At 43.5% G+C, this 19,648-nt stretch overlaps 1 protein-coding gene across 1 annotated transcript; it reads left to right on the top strand.

Moving 5' to 3' along the window:
* Positions 1-15,243: 15,243 nt before the first annotated feature.
* Positions 15,244-18,961, top strand: LOC144256866 (sulfotransferase 1A1-like). Its single transcript, XM_077802579.1, has 8 exons — positions 15,244-15,329; positions 16,602-16,792; positions 16,899-17,024; positions 17,108-17,205; positions 17,716-17,842; positions 17,931-18,025; positions 18,491-18,671; positions 18,794-18,961. The coding sequence occupies exons 2-8, from the start codon at positions 16,645-16,647 to the stop codon at positions 18,904-18,906; spliced, it is 888 nt and encodes a 295-aa protein (XP_077658705.1). The 5' UTR covers positions 15,244-15,329; positions 16,602-16,644; the 3' UTR covers positions 18,907-18,961.
* The last annotated feature ends 687 nt before the right edge of the window (positions 18,962-19,648 follow it).

Genomic DNA, 19,648 nt, shown 5'->3' with positions numbered 1-19,648 from the left:
CACACATGGATGGCTCATGACAATACTGCTTTCCAGATTGGTTGCACCAATTTGCAATCCCACCAGCAACGTGTGAGTGTGCCTTTTCCCCCAAATCCTTGCCAACATTTATTGTTGTTTGTATTCTTGATAGCTGCTTCTGACAGGAGTGAGATGAAATCTTAATTTTGATTTGCATTTCTCTTATTGCTAGAGATGTTGAACATTTTTTCATGTATTTGTTGATTGATTGTATATCCTCTTCTGAGAAGTGTCTGTTCAGTTCCTTGGCCCATTTGTTGACTGTGCATTTGGGTTTTTTGCTGTTAAGGTTTTTGAGTGCTTTATATATGCTAGAGATTAGTGCTCTATCTGATGTGCTTGTGTTAAAATTTTGCTCCCATTTATATATTATTTATATATTATTTAGTCTCCAGGTGTTGGAGTAGCTTTTATTTTTTATTTTATCATTGATTTCTAATTTCATTCCATTGTGATCTGATAGAATGCAGGGTGGTATCTCTACCTTTTGTATTTGCTAAGATTTGCTTTGTGGCATAACATATGGACTATTTTAGAGAAGGATTCATGTGCTGCTGAGAAGAAAGATATTTGCTCATTGATGGATGAAATATTTTATATATGTCAATTAAGCCTAAGTTATTGATTGTATTATTGAGTTCTATGGTTTCTTTGTTCAGCTTTTCTTTGGAAGATCTGTCCAGTGGTGACAGAGGTGTGTTAAAGTTACCCAGAATTATTGTGTTGTGATCTATTTGACTCTTTTTTATTAAATTATTTATTTATTCTGATTTGTTATACATGATGGTAGAATGCAATTGATTTCATATTACACCTATAGTGCACAATTTTTCAATTCATTAATTGTACACAAAGTATTTTCAACCCATTCATGTCTTCATACATGTACTTAGGGTAATGATGTCCATCTCATTTCACCACCATTCCTACCCTCTTGCCCCCTCCTTTCCCCTCCCTCCCCTTTGCCCTATCTAAAGTTCCTCCATTCCTCCCATGCTCCCACCCCATTGCCATTATGAGTCAACATCCTCATATCAAAGAAAACATTCAGCCTTTGTTTTTTTGTGATTGGCTTGCTTTGGTTAGCATTATATTCTCCAACTTCATCCATTTACTTGCAAATGCCATGATTTTATTCTCTTTTAATGCTGAGTAATGTTACATTGTGTGTGTGTGTGTGTGTGTGTGTATATATATATATATATATATATATATATATATATATATATATATATATTTACCTATCCATTCATCTAGAGGGTATCTAGGTTCGTTCCATAATTTAGTTATTATGAATTATGCTGCTATAAACATCAATATGGCTGTGTCCCTGTAGTATGCTGTTTTTAAGTCCTTAAGTGGGATAGCTGGGTCAAATGGTGGTTCTATTTCCAGTTTTCCAAGGATTCTCCATACTGCTTTCCAGATTGGCTGCACCAATTTGCAATTCCACCAGCAGGGTATGAGTGTGCCTTTTCCCCCATATACTTGCCAACACATATTATTGTTTATATTCTTGATAGCTGCCATTCTGACTGGAGTGAGATAAAATCTTAGAGTAGTTTTGATTTGCATTTCTCTAATTGCTAGAAATGTTGAACATTTTTTCACATGTTTATTGATTGATTGTATATCCTCTTCTGAGAAGTGTCTGTTCAGTTCCTTGGCCCACTGATTGATTGGTTTTTTTTTTTTTTTTTTTTTTTTTTTTGCTGTGAAGGTTTTTGAGTGCTTTATATATCCTAGAGATTAGTGCTCTATCTGATGTGCTTCTGGTAAAGATTTGCTCCCATTCTGTAGGCTCTCTCTTCACCTCACTGATAGTTTCTTTTGCTGAGAAGAAGCTTTTAGTTTGAATCCATCCCATTTATTGATTCTTGGTTTTAATTCTTGCACTATAGGAGTCTTATTAAGAAAGTTGGGGGACGCTGGAGTTGTGGCTCAGTGGTAAGAGCACTTGCCTGGCATGTGTGAAGACCCAGGTTCAATTCTCAGTACCACATATAAATAAATGAATAAAATAAAGGTTCATCAACAACTAAAAAAATATTTTTTAAAAAAAGAAAGAAAGTTGGGGTCTAATCAGATGTGATGGAGATTTGGACCTACTTTTTCTTCTATTAGGCATAAGGTCTCTGGTTTAATTCCTAAGTCCTTGATCCACTTTGAGTTTTGTGCATGGTGAGAGATAGAGGTTTATTTTCATTTTGTTACATGTGGATTTCCAGTTTTCCCAGCACCATTTGTTGAAGAGGCTATCTTTTCTCCAATGTACATTTTTGGCAACTTTGTCTAATATAAGATAACTGTAGTTATATGGGTTGGACTCTGTGTCCTCTATTCTGCACCATTGGTCCACAGGTCTATTTTGGTGCCAATATCATGCTGTTTTTGTTACTATTGCTCTGTAGTATAGTTTAAGGTCTGGAATAGTAATGCCACCAGGTTTACTCTTCTTGCTAAGGACTGCTTTAGCTATTCTGGGTCTCCTATTTTTTCCAGATGAATTTCATTATTGATTTTTCTATTTCTATAAGGAATGTCACTGGGATTTTTATTGGGATTGCATGGAATCTGTATGGTGCTTTTGGTAGTATGGCCATTTTGACAATATGAATTCTGCCTATCCAAGAACAAGGTAGATCTTTCCATCTTCTAAGGTCTTCTTTAATTTCTTTCTTTAGAATGTTGTTGTTTTCATCATAGAGTTCTTTTACCTCTTTGTTAAGTTTATTCCCAAGTATATTATTTTTTTGAGGCTATTGTAGATGGGATGGTTTTCCTCATTTCTCTTTCAGTGGATTTGTCACTGATGTACAGAAATGCCTTTGATTTATCAGTGTTGAGTTTATATCCAGCTACTTCACTGAATTCATTTATTAGTTCTAGGAGATTTCTGTTGGGATGTTTTGGGTCTTCTAGGTATAGAATCATATCATCTGTAAATAGTGATAATTTGGGTTGTTCTTTTCCTATCTGTATCCCTTTAAATTTCTTTCATTTGTCTGATTGCTCTGGCCAGAGTTTCAAGAACTATGTTAAATAGAAGTGGTGACAGAGGGCATCCCTGTCTTCTTCCAGTTTTTAGAGGGAATGCTTTCAATTTTTTCCATTTAAAATGATGTTGACCTGGGGCTTAGCATAGATAGCCTTTACAATGTTGAGGTATGTTCCTGTTATCCCTTGTTTTTCTAACGTTTAGAACAGGAAGGAATGCTGTATTTTATCAAGTGCTTTCTCAGCATCTATTGAAATGATCATATGATTTTATCTTTGAGTCTACTGATGTGATGAATTTCATTTATTGATTTCTGTATGTTGAACCAACCTTTCATTCCTAGGAAGAACCCTACTTGTTCATGATGCATTATCTCTTTGATATGTTTTTTTGTATTTGATATCCCAGAATATTGAGAATTTTAGCATCTATATTCATTAGAGATATTGGTCTGAAGTTTTCTTTCTTTGATGTGTGTATGCCTGGTTTTGGAATCAGGGTGATATTGGCCTCATTAAGTGTGTTTTGAAGTGTTCCCTATTTTTCTAGTTCATGTAATAGTTTGAGAAGTATTGGTATTAGTTCTTTAAAGGTCTTGTAGAACTCAATTATGTATCCATCCAGTCCTGGGCTTTTCCTAGTTGGTAGGCTTCTGATGGTGTCCTCTATTTCCTTGCTTGAAATTGATCAGTTTAAATTATGTATATTATCCTGATTTAGTTTGAGCATATTATATGCCTCTGGAAAAGTGTCAATGCCTTTGATATTTTCTATTTTTATTAGAGTATAAATTCTCAAGATAATTAGAAATTATCTTGAAATAATATTTCTTTTTTCATCACAGATATTAGTAATTTGAGTTTTCTCTCTTCTCTTGGTGAGCATGGCTAAAGTTTTATCAATTTTATTTATTTTTTCAAAGAACCAACTTTTTATTTTGTCAACTTTTTCAAACGTTTCTTTTGTTTCAATTTCATTGATTTCACCTCTGATTTTAATTATTTCCTGTCTCCTACTGCATTGGGGGTTGATTTGTTCTTCTCTTTCTAGGACTTTGAGATGTAATATTAGGTCGTTGAATTGTTGACTTTTTCTTCTTTTAAGGAATGAACTTCATGCAATGAACTTTTCCCTTAGTAATGTCTTCATAGTGTCTCAGAGATTTTAATATGCTGTACTGCTGTTCTCATTTACCTCTAAGAATTTTTAATCTCCTCCTTGATGTCTTTTTCAACCCATTGTTCAATCAATAGCATATTATTTAGTCTCCAGGTGTTGGAGTAGCTTTTATTTTTTATTTTATCATTGATTTCTAATTTCATTCCATTGTGGTTTAATAGAATGTAGGGTAGTATCTCTACTTTTTTTGTAGTAGCTATGATTTTCTTTGTGGCATAACATATAGTCTATTTTAGAGAAGGATCCATGTACTGCTGAGAAAAAAACATCTTCACTCATTGATGGATAATATACTCTATATATGTCAGTCAAGTCTAAGTTATTGATTGTATTATTGAGTTCTATAGTTTCTTTGTTTAGCTTTTGTTTGGAAGATCTATCTAGTGATGAAAGAGTTGTGTTAAAGGCACTCAGAATTATTGTGTTGTGATCTATTTGACTCTTGAACTGGAGAAGAGTCTGATTGATGAGTATAAATGCTCCATTGTTTGGGGCATAAATATTCGAGTTTAAGCCACTAACATTTAGGGGTTTTATTGAGATATTATTTGTATCACTGGTCATTTTTGTTTATTTTTGGTATTTAGCTTGACCTGGTTTCTTCTTTGGTTGGCTTTTCTTTTATTGTAGTTCTTTCCTTTGCATATTTTCCTTGTTGTTTTATATTTCCTCCTCATGGAATATTTTGCTAAGAATGTTCTGTATTGCAGGTTTTCTTGCTGTAAATTCTATTAGCTTTTGTTTATCATAGAAGATTTTTATTTCATTATCACATTTGAAGCTTAATTTTGCTGGTTATAAGATTCTTGGTTGGCATCAATTATCTTTTAGAGCTTGCTACATGTTGTTCCAGGATCTCCTGGCTTTGAGAGTCTGGGATCCAAATTGGACTTCCTTTACAGGTAATCTTATTTTTCTTTCTTACGGCCTTTAAAATTCTATCCTTATTCTGTATGCTAGGCATTTTCATTATAATGTATCTTGGTGTAGATCTGTTATAATTTTGTATATTTGGTGTCCTATAGGCCTCTTATATTTGATTTTCCAATTCATTCTTCATACTTGGGAAATTTTCTGATATTATTTCATTGAAGAGATTGTGCATTCCTTTGGTTTGAATCTCTGAGCCTTCCTCTATCCCAATAAATCTTAAATTTGGTCTTTAGATGATATCCCATAATTCTTAGATGTTCTATTCATGGTTTCTTACAATCTTCACTGTGAGGTCAACCTTATTTTCAAGATTATATATCTTGTCTTCATTGTCTGAGGTTCTGTCTTCCAAGTGGTCTAGTCTGTTGGTGATGCTATCTATTGAGTTTTTAATTGGCTTATTGTTTCTTTAATTTCAAGGATTTCTGTTTGATTGGGTTTTTTTTTCAGTATCTCTGTCTCCTTCTTGAAATAATCTCTTGCAACCTGTATTTGCTCTCTTATCCCTTTGTTGGTGTGATCGATGGTTGCCTGAATTTGTTTTCTAATCTCTTTGTAGGCATGATTGATTTTTGCCTGTATCTGCTCACTTAGGACCTTCTTTAATTCACAAATCATTTATTTATGTATATTCTGAACTCCTTCTTGGACATTTCACCTATTGCACTATCTATGGATTCTATTGTTGTGGTATCTTGGTTTGTTTGGGGCACTTTCCTCCCTTGTCTTTTCATGACGTCTATGTGTCTTCCTCTCTTGCAGTGTAGATCTGAGGTATTATAGCTTCTGCCCTGTTGTCTTATAGTGTGCCTACAGGTTACCAATACCTCACTTTTAAGGGAGAGATCAATATTACAGCATTCAATGTACCCAACATGCAACCATGTATCAGTTAGCTTCTATTTTTACATTTAGTTTTGTCACTGTAATCAGAAATAATGAGTTTAGTTATCATCTACCATATAGTCAATAGGTTTGAATAATTATTTATAGTTTCTGATGGTGGAAGGGAGGACAGGGGGTTTGGCTGAGATGTTTATGAGGTAGGATGTGAGAATATGAAGGTATTAGATTATATAACTCCTGAAAGGGTAATCATAAGAAGGTGGCTGTTAGTGGGAGAAACATGTGATAGACAGTAAGGTCCAAAACAAGAGATTTGAGTAAGGTCCTTACCAGGTCCTTATTGTTGTCACTTGATAGAAGTGGTGATATCCCAGTTTCATGGTGGTGGCAGCCTCAAGCCTATATGTATCATGATGTTGGGCTGTGGAGCTACACTTTGGTAAATAAGGAACTCCAGCGCAGTGGCTCTCTGTGTGGGCACGGGTGGCTCTCTGCGGGGTCACAGTGGCTCTCCTCCAGGACTCTGGGCTGCAGGCACAGGGCCAGCAGGCTCTGCCCCAGGACTCCAGGCTGTGGTGGCACAGGGTGGGTGGGCTCTGCCTCTGGAACTCTGGGCCCTGTGTCATGGTGTAGGCAGGCTCTCCTATCTGACTCTTGAACTTGACAAGAGTTTGACTGATGAATGTAGATGTTCCATTGTTTGGGGCATATATATTTATAATTGTGATGTCTCGTTGATGAATGGCTCCCTTGAACAGTATGAAATGTCCTTCTTTATCCCTTTTGATTAACTTTGGTTTGAAGTCTACTTCATTTGATATGAGGATGGAAACCCCTGCTTGTTTCCTCAGTCCATGTGAGTGGTATGTTATTTCTCGATCTTTCACCTTCAGTCTGTGGATGTCTTTTCCTATGAGATGAGTCTCTTGGAGGTAGCATACTGTTGGGTCTTTTTTTAAAATCCAATCTGCTGGTCTATGTTTTTTGATTGGTGAGTTTAGGCCATTAATATTCAGGGTTATTATTAAGATATGATTTGTATTTCCAGCTATTCTTGTTTATCTTTGGTATTTAACTGTCTTGGATTCTCCTTTGATTATTTTTTCCTTTAGTGTTATACCTCCCTCTGCTGATTTTCATTGTTGTTTTTCATTTCCTCATCATGGAATATTTTGCCAAGGCTGTTCTGTAGTGCAGACTCTCTAACTGTAAATTCTTTTATCATAGAAGGTTTTTATTTTGTCATCAAATCTAAAGCTTAATTTTCCTGGATATAAGATTCTTGGTTGACATCCAGTAGATAAGATAGCCAGCCAACCCAGAAGTGGCTTGGATTTAAAAGGGACACTTTTTTTGTCTTAACTGGTTTTCCATATATCTTGAAATCTCATAGACTCTGTGATTTAAATCCTAAATGTAAGCCTGGGAGAGAGAGAGATCTAAAAGAAATGATGAAGAAAGGGATGCTGTATTTGATAGGGCTAGCTCAGCCCTGGGGAAAAAATCCAAACCACTGTGACAAAACTAGGCTAAGAATCTTCTGAATCCTGGACATGTTTACTACCTATCGCTCTGTTGAGAATCAGAATTATTCCTAAAACTTCTCTCCAACTAAATATTAATTAAATGCTTTATGGAATACTTTTTCATATATGTCACTGACATAGAATGCAAAAAAAATTATTAAATCTTTAATTAATTTGGATCAAGTGCAAAAACTTTTATTAGAATATGGAAACAGGGTTCTTCTGACTCTTGATGATTCAATCTGTATGTCAAAAGGACAACCCAGTGACTATATCTTACTCATGATTTGGAGAAAGGACTCACCTTGAGAACAGCTTACAACAAGATCTAATGTTTTCCAGTGGCCTATAAATGAGATCTTACATCAAAAAGGCCCTAGAAAAGATTTCTCTTAGTGAGACTAATACTCACATGTGGCGTTACACTGAGCCTTGTCTACCTCAAGCCCCAAATACATCTACAATAAGAGATGATAATTATAGATATCTGAAGGGATAAACATATTTGGCTAACACCAACTATGAGACAGCTCAGCCAACAGGCAGCTCACTATTGGGAACAAAGGAAGCAGTCTATCCCTGGAGTAGTTCCCTAGGTAAAACAGGATGGACTCCTATAGAAAACTGTCATTTTAGGACTACACTGAAAGAGACTTATAGGCTTGCCACCCATTGAAAGTGGAGGACAGAATGAGATGGCCAGTGACAAATGGCACCTAATGACTACATGATACCCATCTTTGGCCATGGTTATCTCCAGGCTGGATAATAAGCATGAGGATATCCTTGGGTACAGGCATGTGAATTAACACTATAGATTCTCCAGCCAACTTCCCAAACCTACAGCATTGGTGAGAACAAGCAGTCTTTCACTGGAGTGATCATCTGGCTTATCTCTAGTCCCCAAACAGGGCTTGCAGATGTAATATGGCATATCAAGCTCTCTAGCAAATATACAAAAAAAAACCCTCTCAGAACATTTCATTATTGAGCAATGAGATGAAAGTGATGAGAAAGCTCATCTTACAAGATCAAATGGCCCTGGATGTATCACCTGCAGTACCAGAAGGAACAGGTGCCATCATTACAGTGGAATGTTGTGTTACCCCTGATAAGTCTGGAACTGTGTCTGCTACAAGACCTTGACTTTCAAAGTAATAAGTTGTCTGATTCTGCCCAAAGTTTCAATGACTTCCTAACCTCTGGATTTTCTGGAACATCTTGTTCTAGAACAGCTTTTTCTTCTTATTAGCCTTTATACTCTACATAGCAATACTTCTTTGTTATTTGATCTGTTGCTGTGGTGGGCTAGTATCTCACATGCCCAGGTTATCAAAGAATGATGGTTCCACAACCAACACATTCTGGCCTTTCTATGTCAACTTAAGATCACTCAGGACAGAACTTTCCATCCCTGGCTAAGCAGGCTCATGGTTCCTTGTCAGCCAGAAGCAGTCAGAGAAGACAGACCTTGTTCCTAGTTGCCTCTTAAGATAAAGGGATAAATGTCTGCATGTGGGTGAGAAGAGGTAGTATAGGAGAAATAATAAAAAGAGAATGCAGACATAAATGAAGGACCAAAAAATAGGATTTTAATTCAGAAATCCTGCAAACTTTTCCAGCCTGTCTCTCTCTATGACTGTCTCTCTTCCAGGCCTGTTCCTCCCAATTCCTGGGAAACCTGTGAATCTACCTGTGCACTTTTAATTAAATACTCAATACATTGATGAAGGAAGACAACATATTCCGAGAAACCTATAATTTAAGGGACTTCTTATCACTATCTCTTGATCAGATAATGAAGACCAAGTCTGCCCAAGGATCCCGGGATTAACCAGTCCACCAGAAACCGTCGTGAGATTACTGAACTGGTGTCATTCCTACATGACATACCTCCCCATAACTACTCCTCACCAAGTTACCTTAAAAAGAAGAGTCTGGAATCTGGGATGGCTCACATTCAATCTTTCCTGGAGTTACTTCCACTAGGACATCTTCTTACACCCACAGCAAGATATCAACAACTTTGCCGTTCAAGTCCTCAGTTGGTGGCGGGGTGGGGCAGGGGTGGGGTGGGGGATCCAACAGACAAGGGTTACGCACTGACCATGTGTTAGCCAATCAGAGTCTGTGTGACAAGGAACCCTGCCTAAACGCGCGCCCATTGGTTGGTGCTGGTAGCCTACCTGAGTCCCAGGGCAGCGTTTTGGCACCTAGCTCCTTTGGCCGGGAGAAGATGAAAGAGCTGGCCCTGCTGGGGCCTCCGAGGTGCCTCCCAATGGCTCCCAGGAGATTTTTGAAGCAAGCATCTTTCAGTTCCAGGTGCCCTCCCACTCCCTGCTCCAGGGGCTCTAGGACACAGAAACTCACCCCCAGCTTCAGCCCCTGTGAGAAATAGAAAGTCTTGTGGTCCATTTTCAAAATATAATATCAGTCTTAAGGAGTTCAGTTGTGACCATTTTAATTATGCCTTTTCCCTTCCCCCCCCCCATTTTAATATTAGCCAATCCCAAGAGTTGTACCATTGAGTCTTCCAATCAGGAAGGCCGTTGAGTATATGAGCCGGCCTACTGCCCGTCTGTTGTGCCTCCTAGCCAGATTCGGTGGCATTCCCTTTTGTCAGACGTGAATGCCTAGGCCACCCACTTTCCAGCATAGTTTGATTTCTTGTGGCACGTCCGTCTTTATTTCTAACACCCTTGGCACACAAAGTCCCTATGGGCCTCTGGAAGGTGAAGCAAAGCCGGGCTGTGTCTTAGGCATCTACCTTCTCTACTACCTGAATCCTGGGCATAGGGTCTGCAACTACGTGGGGTTCACTGTCAACCCCCCTAGTGGCAAGAAAGGGGTGGGGGATCCGGTAGACCAAAGGGAGAAGGCCTTGGGAGGACGGTGAGGGTCTTCCTTCAGACAGGCAGGCTTTGGGAGGTCTCAGGCTCTTTTGGGGCAAAGGGCAAATTATATTGGAAGGGGGGCTGTAATAGATATATGGGAGGGTCTATCCTAAAGGGAGGTCAACCCTGTGCAACTCTAAGCAGGTAGGGAAGGGTCCCACCACTGGGAAATTGCACTCAGGGCCTAAGGTTGGTAAGTGCAATAAGACAAGCCTGCAATGTGGTGAAGCCTGGAGCCTGGGCTTGAAGCCCTTGTGAGGAGGCTCTAGATGGGCCTGGAGGCCAGTGATGGTTAGGGATTCTCTCCTAGTTGGGCGCTGGTGGGGTGGAGACTCATGCAGGCCTTAGGGTCTGCAGTGGCCGCCCTTAGGATCAACTGCCTAACCGTGGGCCCAGGAATTGTCCCCTGCTTCAGCTATCCCAATGTTATTGTTCTTCCTGGTCAGTTTGAGTGGGCCTGACTGCACTCACACTCCTCCTGTCCCTCTTGGAGTCATGCATGGGCATAGAACTATGGCCCAGTGGGTGGGGGGAAATCTCTGCACATTGCTTCTGACACAGCCCAGCATCTGGAATTGTTAAGTGGAACCCCATGGAGACAGCAAGGAAGCTGGGCAAAGAGTTCTGCTATGCCTGTGATACCTGATGCAGGTGAGATCCACCCCAATTAGGATGGGGGGCTAGGGTTCCCATGATCTGGGTTCAAGGTGTTTGTTGAGAGACCAGGCAGTTCACACCTTTGAGCTGCTCTGTCCCCACTTCTAACCTGGGAAGGGTAGTACTCGCAGGTCCTTGGACCCACCACTATTAACAGTTCCTTTGCCCTTTCTCTTGTGTGAAAGGCTCTTTCCTAGACCTTCAGAGTTGACCGTGTGCCACCCTCTTGTGGAGGTCTTCCCTGGCTCCATCCAAAACTATAGCTCTTCCTTGTGGTTGGCCTGCTTCCCCAGTTTATGTGCTTATTTTGATACTGAGGATAGAATGTGGGGCACTATATCACTGAGCTACTGTTATAGGGAGACCGCTCAGAAAATGCTCAAAGACTGAATTTGAAACAAATTAGAGAGCTTTATTACCTGGCCAGGGACGCTTCTGCCATGCCCAAACATCCTTTTGACAGAAGTGTGCCAGGCTGTCCATGTTTCCAATATTTAAGGAAGAAAAACCACATCCTATGGAATCTGTGAATTGCAAGCAAGAAGGGTACAAGGGCTGAAAAAATCAGTTAGCAGAGCCGTCAGACAACCACATCCTGGGTTCAGGCACAGTGTGGTTGTACATCCTGGGTTCAAGTACATTTTGTGGGGTACAAAGTACAGAGGATAATATATATTTTTTAATTTAGCAGAAAACAGCTCTCATTTTGTTTTCTCAGAAGTGGGTCCTGCAGCTGTCTCTTCATGGGGGCAATAACAGAAAAACTAAGGTGGAGTCTGGAATAGCTGAGATGGAGTAACTTCAGCCACATCTGTTTGCTCGTAGAGCCATAGTGACTCCATGCTTGTTGCTCCAACAGAAGGGGACTGTTACAAGTGATCAGGTAGTTTTACCACAGCAATTGCTTTACACAACCAGTATTAGTAACTTATTGTGTTGATCAGTTCACACCACAACACTACATGCCAACACTTGTTTCTGTTGTTATTTTGACAGAGTCTTGCCCAATTAGCCAGGCTGACCAAGAACATGTGGTCATCCTGAGTCCACTTCTCATCTCTGGGAATGCAGGTACACACTTCAGCGATTGGCTCAATGTTGCCCTTATGTATTTTTGTTTCATATTATATATTTATATTTATATATATATATAAAGAATATAAACTATGTATACTACTATATATAATATGTATCATAATATATATTTATATGCTATATATGATATTTATATGCTATATATGGTATTTATATTTATAATGTAATATAATATGTATTATATTATAAAATATAATTGTTTATATATTCATAAAATGTATTATATTGTAATGGTTAATTTGAATTGTCAACTTCATTGGATTAAAATATGCTGATGATTAAGAAGCTTCTGGGGGCGCTGGGGTTGTAGTTCAGTTGGTAGAGTGTTTGCCTAGCATGCGACTAGGTTTGATACTCAGCACGACATAAAAACTAATAAATAAAATAAAGGTATTATGTCTGTCCACAACTAAAAAAAATTTTTTTTCTAAGAGAAGTTTCTGGGTGTGTCAATGAGGGTGTGTCTAGGGTGATTGGCATGTGGGATAGCCAACTGAAGTGGAGATCCTCCCTAATTGTGGGTAGCACACCCAATAGGTTGGGGGCTTGGATGGAATGAAAGTTGGAAGAACAAGGAAACAGCAGCAGAGGCAAGCTCGATTATTCTCGAATGGGTTCTTATTTGCTGCTTTGATCATCTGAGGATATTGGACTCTCACTTCTTCACTCTTCCAAAGCCAAACTCTGCCAGTGTTTCTCCAGGGAATTTCCAGAAGCAGCCAGTCTTGGTCTAGGGTAGCACCAGTATCATCTTGTTCTGGGACTTCTGCCTCTTGAAGTGCACAGCTACTGGTTCTCCCAGCTCTCCAGCCGACGGATGGCCATTGTGGACTATCCAGCTTCTGGTTGCATAAGCCAACCTGATAAATCTCTTGTTTATAATCATACTTCCTGTTGATTCTGTTCCTTTAGAGAACCTTAATACATGTGTGTTATAATGTATTATATTGTTGTATATTATATATACTATATATAAATATTAATACATGTTATATGTTATAATATAAAATGTAATATATAGTAAGTGATATGTAATGCTATATATGATATTCATATATATTATATATAAATGTATATAGTTTAAAATATAAATATTATAAATATAAATTTAGATTTTTTTACAATATATATAGATTTTCTTGTGATCAGCTCCCGCACTCTTCACAGTAGACTCCAGGAAGGCAGTTTATGTTCACTGTTTCAGAAGAGAGTAGCCAGGTGTGGTGGCACTCACCTGTAATCCCAGCAACTTGGGAGGCTAATGCAGGAGGATGGAAAGTTGGAGTACAGCCTCAGCAACTTTGTGAAACCTTGTATCAAAATAAAAAATAAGCCTGGTGAGGTGGAACAAGCCTATAATCCAAGTGGCTCAGGAGGCTGAGGTAGAAGGATCATAAGTTCAAACCAGCCTCAGCAATTTAGCAAGGCCCTCAGCAACTCAGTGAGAACTTGTCTCTAAATAAAATATTTAAAAGGTCTTGGGATTTAGTTCAGTGGTTAAGTGCCCTTGTGTTCAATCCCTGATATCAAAAATAAATAAATAAATGATTAAAAATTAAAAATAATAAAGCCTGAATATGTAGCACAGTGGTCAAGTGACCCAATACCACCCCCCCCAAAAAAAAAAACTCTCAAAAAACAGGATAGCAGAGAGAATATGGTCAAATAATACTTAACAAATTAACAGATGGAGGTCTGGCTCTACTACTCAGTACACATGAGTTGCTCCTGTCTTCCTTTCCCTGCCTGCCACCTCTGATGGGATGAACAGTGTCCCTCTGTTGCCCTCACTGAGGATTTCCTCTAGGGCCCATGTGATCTGCCTGGCAGAGGAGTTCCTTCAGGAAGAGCCAGAGCAGCTTCTGCCCCTGAAGGCCAATGTCCTAGGTGAGACCTGTCCTCTTTCTCAGCCTGGCCTAGCTCTTGGGAGAGGGGCCCAGTGGTCCAGTCCAGGCTGGGGCAGCTGAGTCCTTAGACCCCAGGGCCAAGGCTGCAGGGGTCTTGAGAAGCTTGACTCTGTATCATCTCCTACCAGCTGCACCCTTGATTATTGTGTGAAGTCACTATTTTGGGGTGACCTGATCTGAGTGTGCCAGGTGAGCACTGAGGAGGAAGAGGATGGCTGGGAATGAGAACAGGTGAGGGGTAATTCTGGCACATCCTTCCTAGCTGCCTCTATCTAGGCTGCATGTGACCACATCTTGTCCCCATGGGAACACTGCATACCTGACCCTCCACCTCCCAAACCCTGCCCCTGCTTTTCTGTCCCTTCTCCCCTCTACCAGAAACTGGACAGCTTTTATTGAGTACAATTAGGAGTAGTGAGACAGACCTGGTGGTACACGCTATAAACCCAGTGGCTCAGGAAGCTGCGGCAGGAGGATCAAAAGTTCAAAGCCAGCCTCAGGACTTAGCAAGACCATAAGCTACTTGGTGTGACCCTGTCCCATGAGAAAAAAAGTTTGTAACAGGACGAGGTATGTGGCTCAATGGTTAGAGCCACTAGGTTCAATCCCAGTTACTGGAAGAAAAATGAGTTTTGAGCAATGGTACCTTCTGTTGTTTGCTGGCACATGGGACGGGGAGAACGAGGTGTGAGGAGGGGCCACTGGCTCAACCATGTGTCCAGCATCGCCCTACCTATCCCTTCTGAATCCCGTTCCCCAGCTTACCTCTGAGGACACACTATTCTGGGAAGGCTCAGGAGACTGACACCCATGACTCAGAGCCCCTTGACCTCCAGTGCCCAGGGAGACTGGATTTTAATACAAACAATAAGAGAAAAGGCTGAGGAGGAGCTGGGGAGCTCCTTTCATGGAGCCCTGTGGCTCTTGTGCCCCAGCCCCTTCGTGTCTGTCTCTGGAGGCCCCTCAACCCCAGGGAAAGAAGCACCTGTGGGGCCATTCAGCATCTGTGAGCAATGTCTCTGAAGTCACTCAGGAGCCATGAAGCAGGGACTCACTCCTTCCTAGAACTATTAGGCTCCAACATAATTTTTCTTTACTATCCCATGCTGCCTCAAAGCAGCCTTCCTTGCTCTGCTCCGCCCCCATCCCTTCGCCCTGCCCACTCGGCACTCAGGACCTGCCCTGTTCTCAGAGCCTGCAGTTCCAGAAATGCCTGAGGCTGCTCTGCCCTGAGCCCTGGGTGCCTTGAGACCAAACTGGAGCCAGCAGGAAAGTGAGTGGCCCTGCACCCCATTTTCCCCTCCCCTCCCTTGACGTGATCTGTTAGAAAAAGCCATCTGTTAACCTTCCCTGCAGGGACAAAGTTTGGGGAGCCCTGCAGGAGCCAGATCAGAGCTGAGGGACCATCTGACCCTTGGGCTCTTTCTCTTCATTTCAGTTCTGTTGTTTCCTGTAGGTTAAACCCACAGGTTGGATTTTAAGACAGGTGTGTGCCTGGATCCAGCTGAATGATAAGGCTGGTAACCCTGATGTACTCATGCCTAAACCCCACCTTCCTTCCAGAGGATAGCCATTCCCAGGACTGGCTCCTCACCCGTCCCACTGTGGACCCACAGAAAACAGCTCTGCAGTACCCACTGCACACCTCCACCAATCCCCTGTGTGCCCAGGAGGACACAAGCCTGGGTCCCTGCCCAGCTCCTGCTCCCACATCTTCCAGGTGCTCCTTTCACTTGATCGGGCACCTATTTGATCCCTTCAGTGGGATTCTACATCCCAGTTCTTCTCCCATGGACCACACTTCTCAATAGACAACTCCAGCCTGGCCCGAGTCCCCTTCCCCTCTTTTTCTGAGTGATCAGTGTTGCTCATTCACATGCAAGGCTGGCACACCAGCCAAGTTCAACTGCTCAATTGTCCTATTTATCCTGGAGCCAAGATGGAGCTTGGTGAGCAAGTGGGATCCCAGGCCTGGCTGGCCTGAGGTGTTTCCAGATGTGAAGGGCCCAGGGATTCAAGAGGGGAACATCAGAGATGAGCCCACTGGGGCTGTGTCTCAGCAGAGGAGGAAGAGCAATGAGCTGCATGTTAAGAGTTAGGATGGGCAGGGCAGCTAGTGCACAGCCTGTGGGAGAGGACTTGACTAGCATGCAAGAGACCCTGGGTTCCACCCTCAGCACCACAGACAATACCAAAAAAAAAATGAAAAACAAACAAAAAAGGAACAGGCAGAGCCTGCAGGAATTTCTCAACTGCTGACGAAATCACTAGAATCACTGGGAGAGCTTCCAAATCTGTGTATCTGGACTCCAACCCCTGATATTGCTAACAATGTTCTGGGCTGTGGGAAGGCACTGGGGTCATGTTCTGCAAGTAATCAAAAAGTGCAGCCTGAGCTGTGAACCACAGCACTGGAGTTAGACCTTCTTTCCAATCCCAGCTCCCCACTTAGTAGTTTAGAGAAGCTGGGCAAGTCACAAGACACCCTGCAGCCTCAGTGTCCTTATCTCAAAGCAACAATCCAGCAAATTCTGTTTTGTGAAAGGATTCAGAGAAGCAGAGCAGGCGCTGGCCCCTGACTCAGCAGCATGGAGCTGGTCCAGGACACCTCCCGTCCTCCACTGGTCAAGGTGAAGGGGGTCCCGCTCATCAAGTACTTTGCAGAGATGGTGGGGCCAATTCAGAGCTTCCAGGCCTGGCCTGATGACCTGCTCATCAGCACCTACCCCAAGTCTGGTAAGTGAGGAGGGCCACCCTGCTCCCCCGCTGGGACTGCAGTCCCCACCTTGGTCTCCAGGGCCCAGCCCTTCACCGTGCTCACGTCTGCTTCTCTCTCTTCCAGGCACCACTTGGTTGAGTGAGATACTGGAGATGATCTATCAGGGTGGTGACATAGGGAAGTGTCACCGGGCACCCATTTACATGCGGGTACCCTTCCTTGAGTTCAAAGTTCCAGGGGTCCCAACAGGTGTGTGGCAGAATCCAGGGGCAAAAGATCTTAAAGAAGGTCACTCTGGGCTCCATCTCACCAATCTGCTGTCCGCACCTTAGGTCTGGAAACTTTGAAAGATACACCTGCCCCTCGGCTCATTAAGACACACTTGCCCCTGGGCCTGCTTCCCCAGAGTCTGCTGGATCAGAAGGTCAAGGTGAGTGGCAGTGGAGGCCACTAGGCCATTCCAGCTTTGGTCCTGTTCTGCAGGGAAAGTCTCTTCAAGCTCTGTCTCTGCGCAAGTGGGAAGGCCACCTGCCCTCACTGTGGTGGGGCCAAGACGAGGAGGAGAGCGAGACCCTTCAGTGCAGACCTGAGGGCAGGGGAGCCTGGTGCTCAGAGGCTCACAGAGGGGCTGGAGGGTCCCTGCCCGCCTTGTTCTCCATCAGAGAGTGTGGTGGAATCCCAGGGGTCAGATAGGATGAAGTATGGCTCCAGGGACCAGCCAGGAGTCTCCCATCAAAGCTGAGTTCAGATCCCAGCTGCCATAGCCATCCCTGAGGTCTCCAGCAAGTCAGCCTCAAGGCCTCAGTGTGTTCCCTTGTCAAGCTGATAGGGGACCCCCTACAGGGGTACTGTGAGGGGGACAGGCACCAGGGGGGCAGGCAGTCCTGGGGTGTGTGCATGGGGTGGTGTAGCTGGCAGTGGGTGTCGTCTGTCCCTGCAGGTGATCTATGTTGCCCGAAATGCAAAGGACGTGGCTGTCTCCTATTACAACTTCTACAAAATGGCCAAGGTGCACCCTGACCCTGGCACCTGGGACAGCTTCCTGGAGAAGTTCATGGATGGACAAGGTGGGCCTCAATCTGGAGGAAGTAGAGGGCTGGAGTTTAGGAAGCCCACCTAAAACTCATACCAACCCCTGCTGGTCCCCTTCCCCAGTGTCCTATGGGTCGTGGTACCAGCATGTGCAGGAGTGGTGGGAGCTGAGCTGCACCCACCCTGTGCTCTACCTCTTCTATGAAGACCTGAAGGAGGTGAGACTGCCTGCCACTGCTTCCTTCCATGTTCTACCCAGGGGACTGGAACCTCAGGGTTCCTGACAAGGTCCAGGACCCTCCCCTTTGGCAGGCCCACCCCACCCATGGTTGCCCACACTGCCTTCCTGGCAAGGAACCAGAGAGCCAGCCCAGCTCAGACCCAGCACAGCCCTCATCTCCTAGCACCTGGCTCAGCTGCACGTGCCCGGGGCTCTGCCAACCCTGGGGCCTATTTCCTGAAAAAAGACTTTCCCTGCCCTGTCTCATAAGACACCAAGCAGGGCTCAGTCCTGGACCCTAGAAGGAGTGGGTCCAGGGAAAGAGGCCCAGAGTGAAGCAGCTGGGGCTGAGAGGTTTCCAAGTGGAAGGGCCAGCTCCCTCGGGACACCAGAGAGGGGACTTCTGTTGTGTATCCTCCTTAAGAAATCCAAGCCCCTCTGAAGAGCCTGTGCCTTGCTTCAGAACCCCAAAAGTGAGATCAGAAAGATCCTGGAGTTTCTGGGGCATTCTGTGTCAGAGGAGACTGTGGATCACATCATCCAGCACACATCCTTCAAGGAGATGAAGAAGAATCCCATGGCTAACTACAGTACCCTTCCGACTGAGCTCATGGACCACAACATTTCTCCCTTCATGAGGAAAGGTGGGTGCTGGCCAGGGGAGGTGGATGCAGAAGGGAGGGTGGAAGCAGCTGCCAGAGCTTGTCCTGAGCCACGTGGGGCCACCTGTGTGGGGGGGGACTCAGCCCCTTTTTTCCCTCCCCAGGCATCGTGGGGGACTGGAAATCTGTCTTCACTGTAGCCCAGAATGAGCGCTTTGATGCCCACTATGCTAAGAAGATGGCAGGCTGCAAGCTCAAGTTCTGCTGCCAGCTCTGAGTGGTGTCATGGGGAGCCACTACAGGGGGAGCATGGGCACAAGCCTGACCTATGACCTCAGGAATAAAATATGATGTGTCCAACAAGAGGCCACCTGACACTAACTAAATCCCACTGGGACCAAGTAGGGCCCTCTGCCCGGCAGCCTGCCAGGGCCATGTGCCCTTCCTGAGTGGGAAAGAGGGTGTGCAGAGGGAAGGCCCAGGAGACATGAGAGAAGAGGAAGGACGTTGTGTCCTGTAAGGTCCTCTGTTGCCTCCTCCCTCTAGTCTCCTAGCCTGCTTCACTTTTTGGGAATCTTTACAAGCCACCAGTTACCTCTGGGCCACATTGAGGGAGGGGGAGCAACCATCTGCGTAGGCAATGTCTTCAAACAGAATGGAGTTTTCATCCGAGACCTGTAGGATGCAGACAGGAGGCACTGGTCAGAGGCTTCCAGGAAAGGCCAGCCTCCTCTTGGCCTGGAGCCCTGGGCCAGCAGGAACCCTGAGAGTTCCAGGCACCTCCAGGCCTCACCTTCCCTCTGAAGTCAAGGGGTGCAGGTCCCCTTCCCACTCCCTGCTGCTCCAGAGCTGGTCCTCAGTGAAGGTGGCCTAGGGCAGAAGACCAAGCGCAGGGAGAGGAGGGGTGAGACTCCATCCTCAAAGGGTCATGCTAGAATGACAAGGGGTCTGTTGCCACTCAGGACCCCTGAGTTAAGAAGATAAAGCAACCCAGAGGGCAGCAGGCAGGTGTCCTGCAG

This window comes from Urocitellus parryii, chromosome 9, assembly GCF_045843805.1.
Source record: "Urocitellus parryii isolate mUroPar1 chromosome 9, mUroPar1.hap1, whole genome shotgun sequence".
NCBI lineage: Eukaryota > Metazoa > Chordata > Mammalia > Rodentia > Sciuridae > Urocitellus > Urocitellus parryii.
The sequence above is the reverse complement of the archived record's forward strand: the minus strand, read 5'-3'. Positions and strand labels throughout refer to the sequence as shown.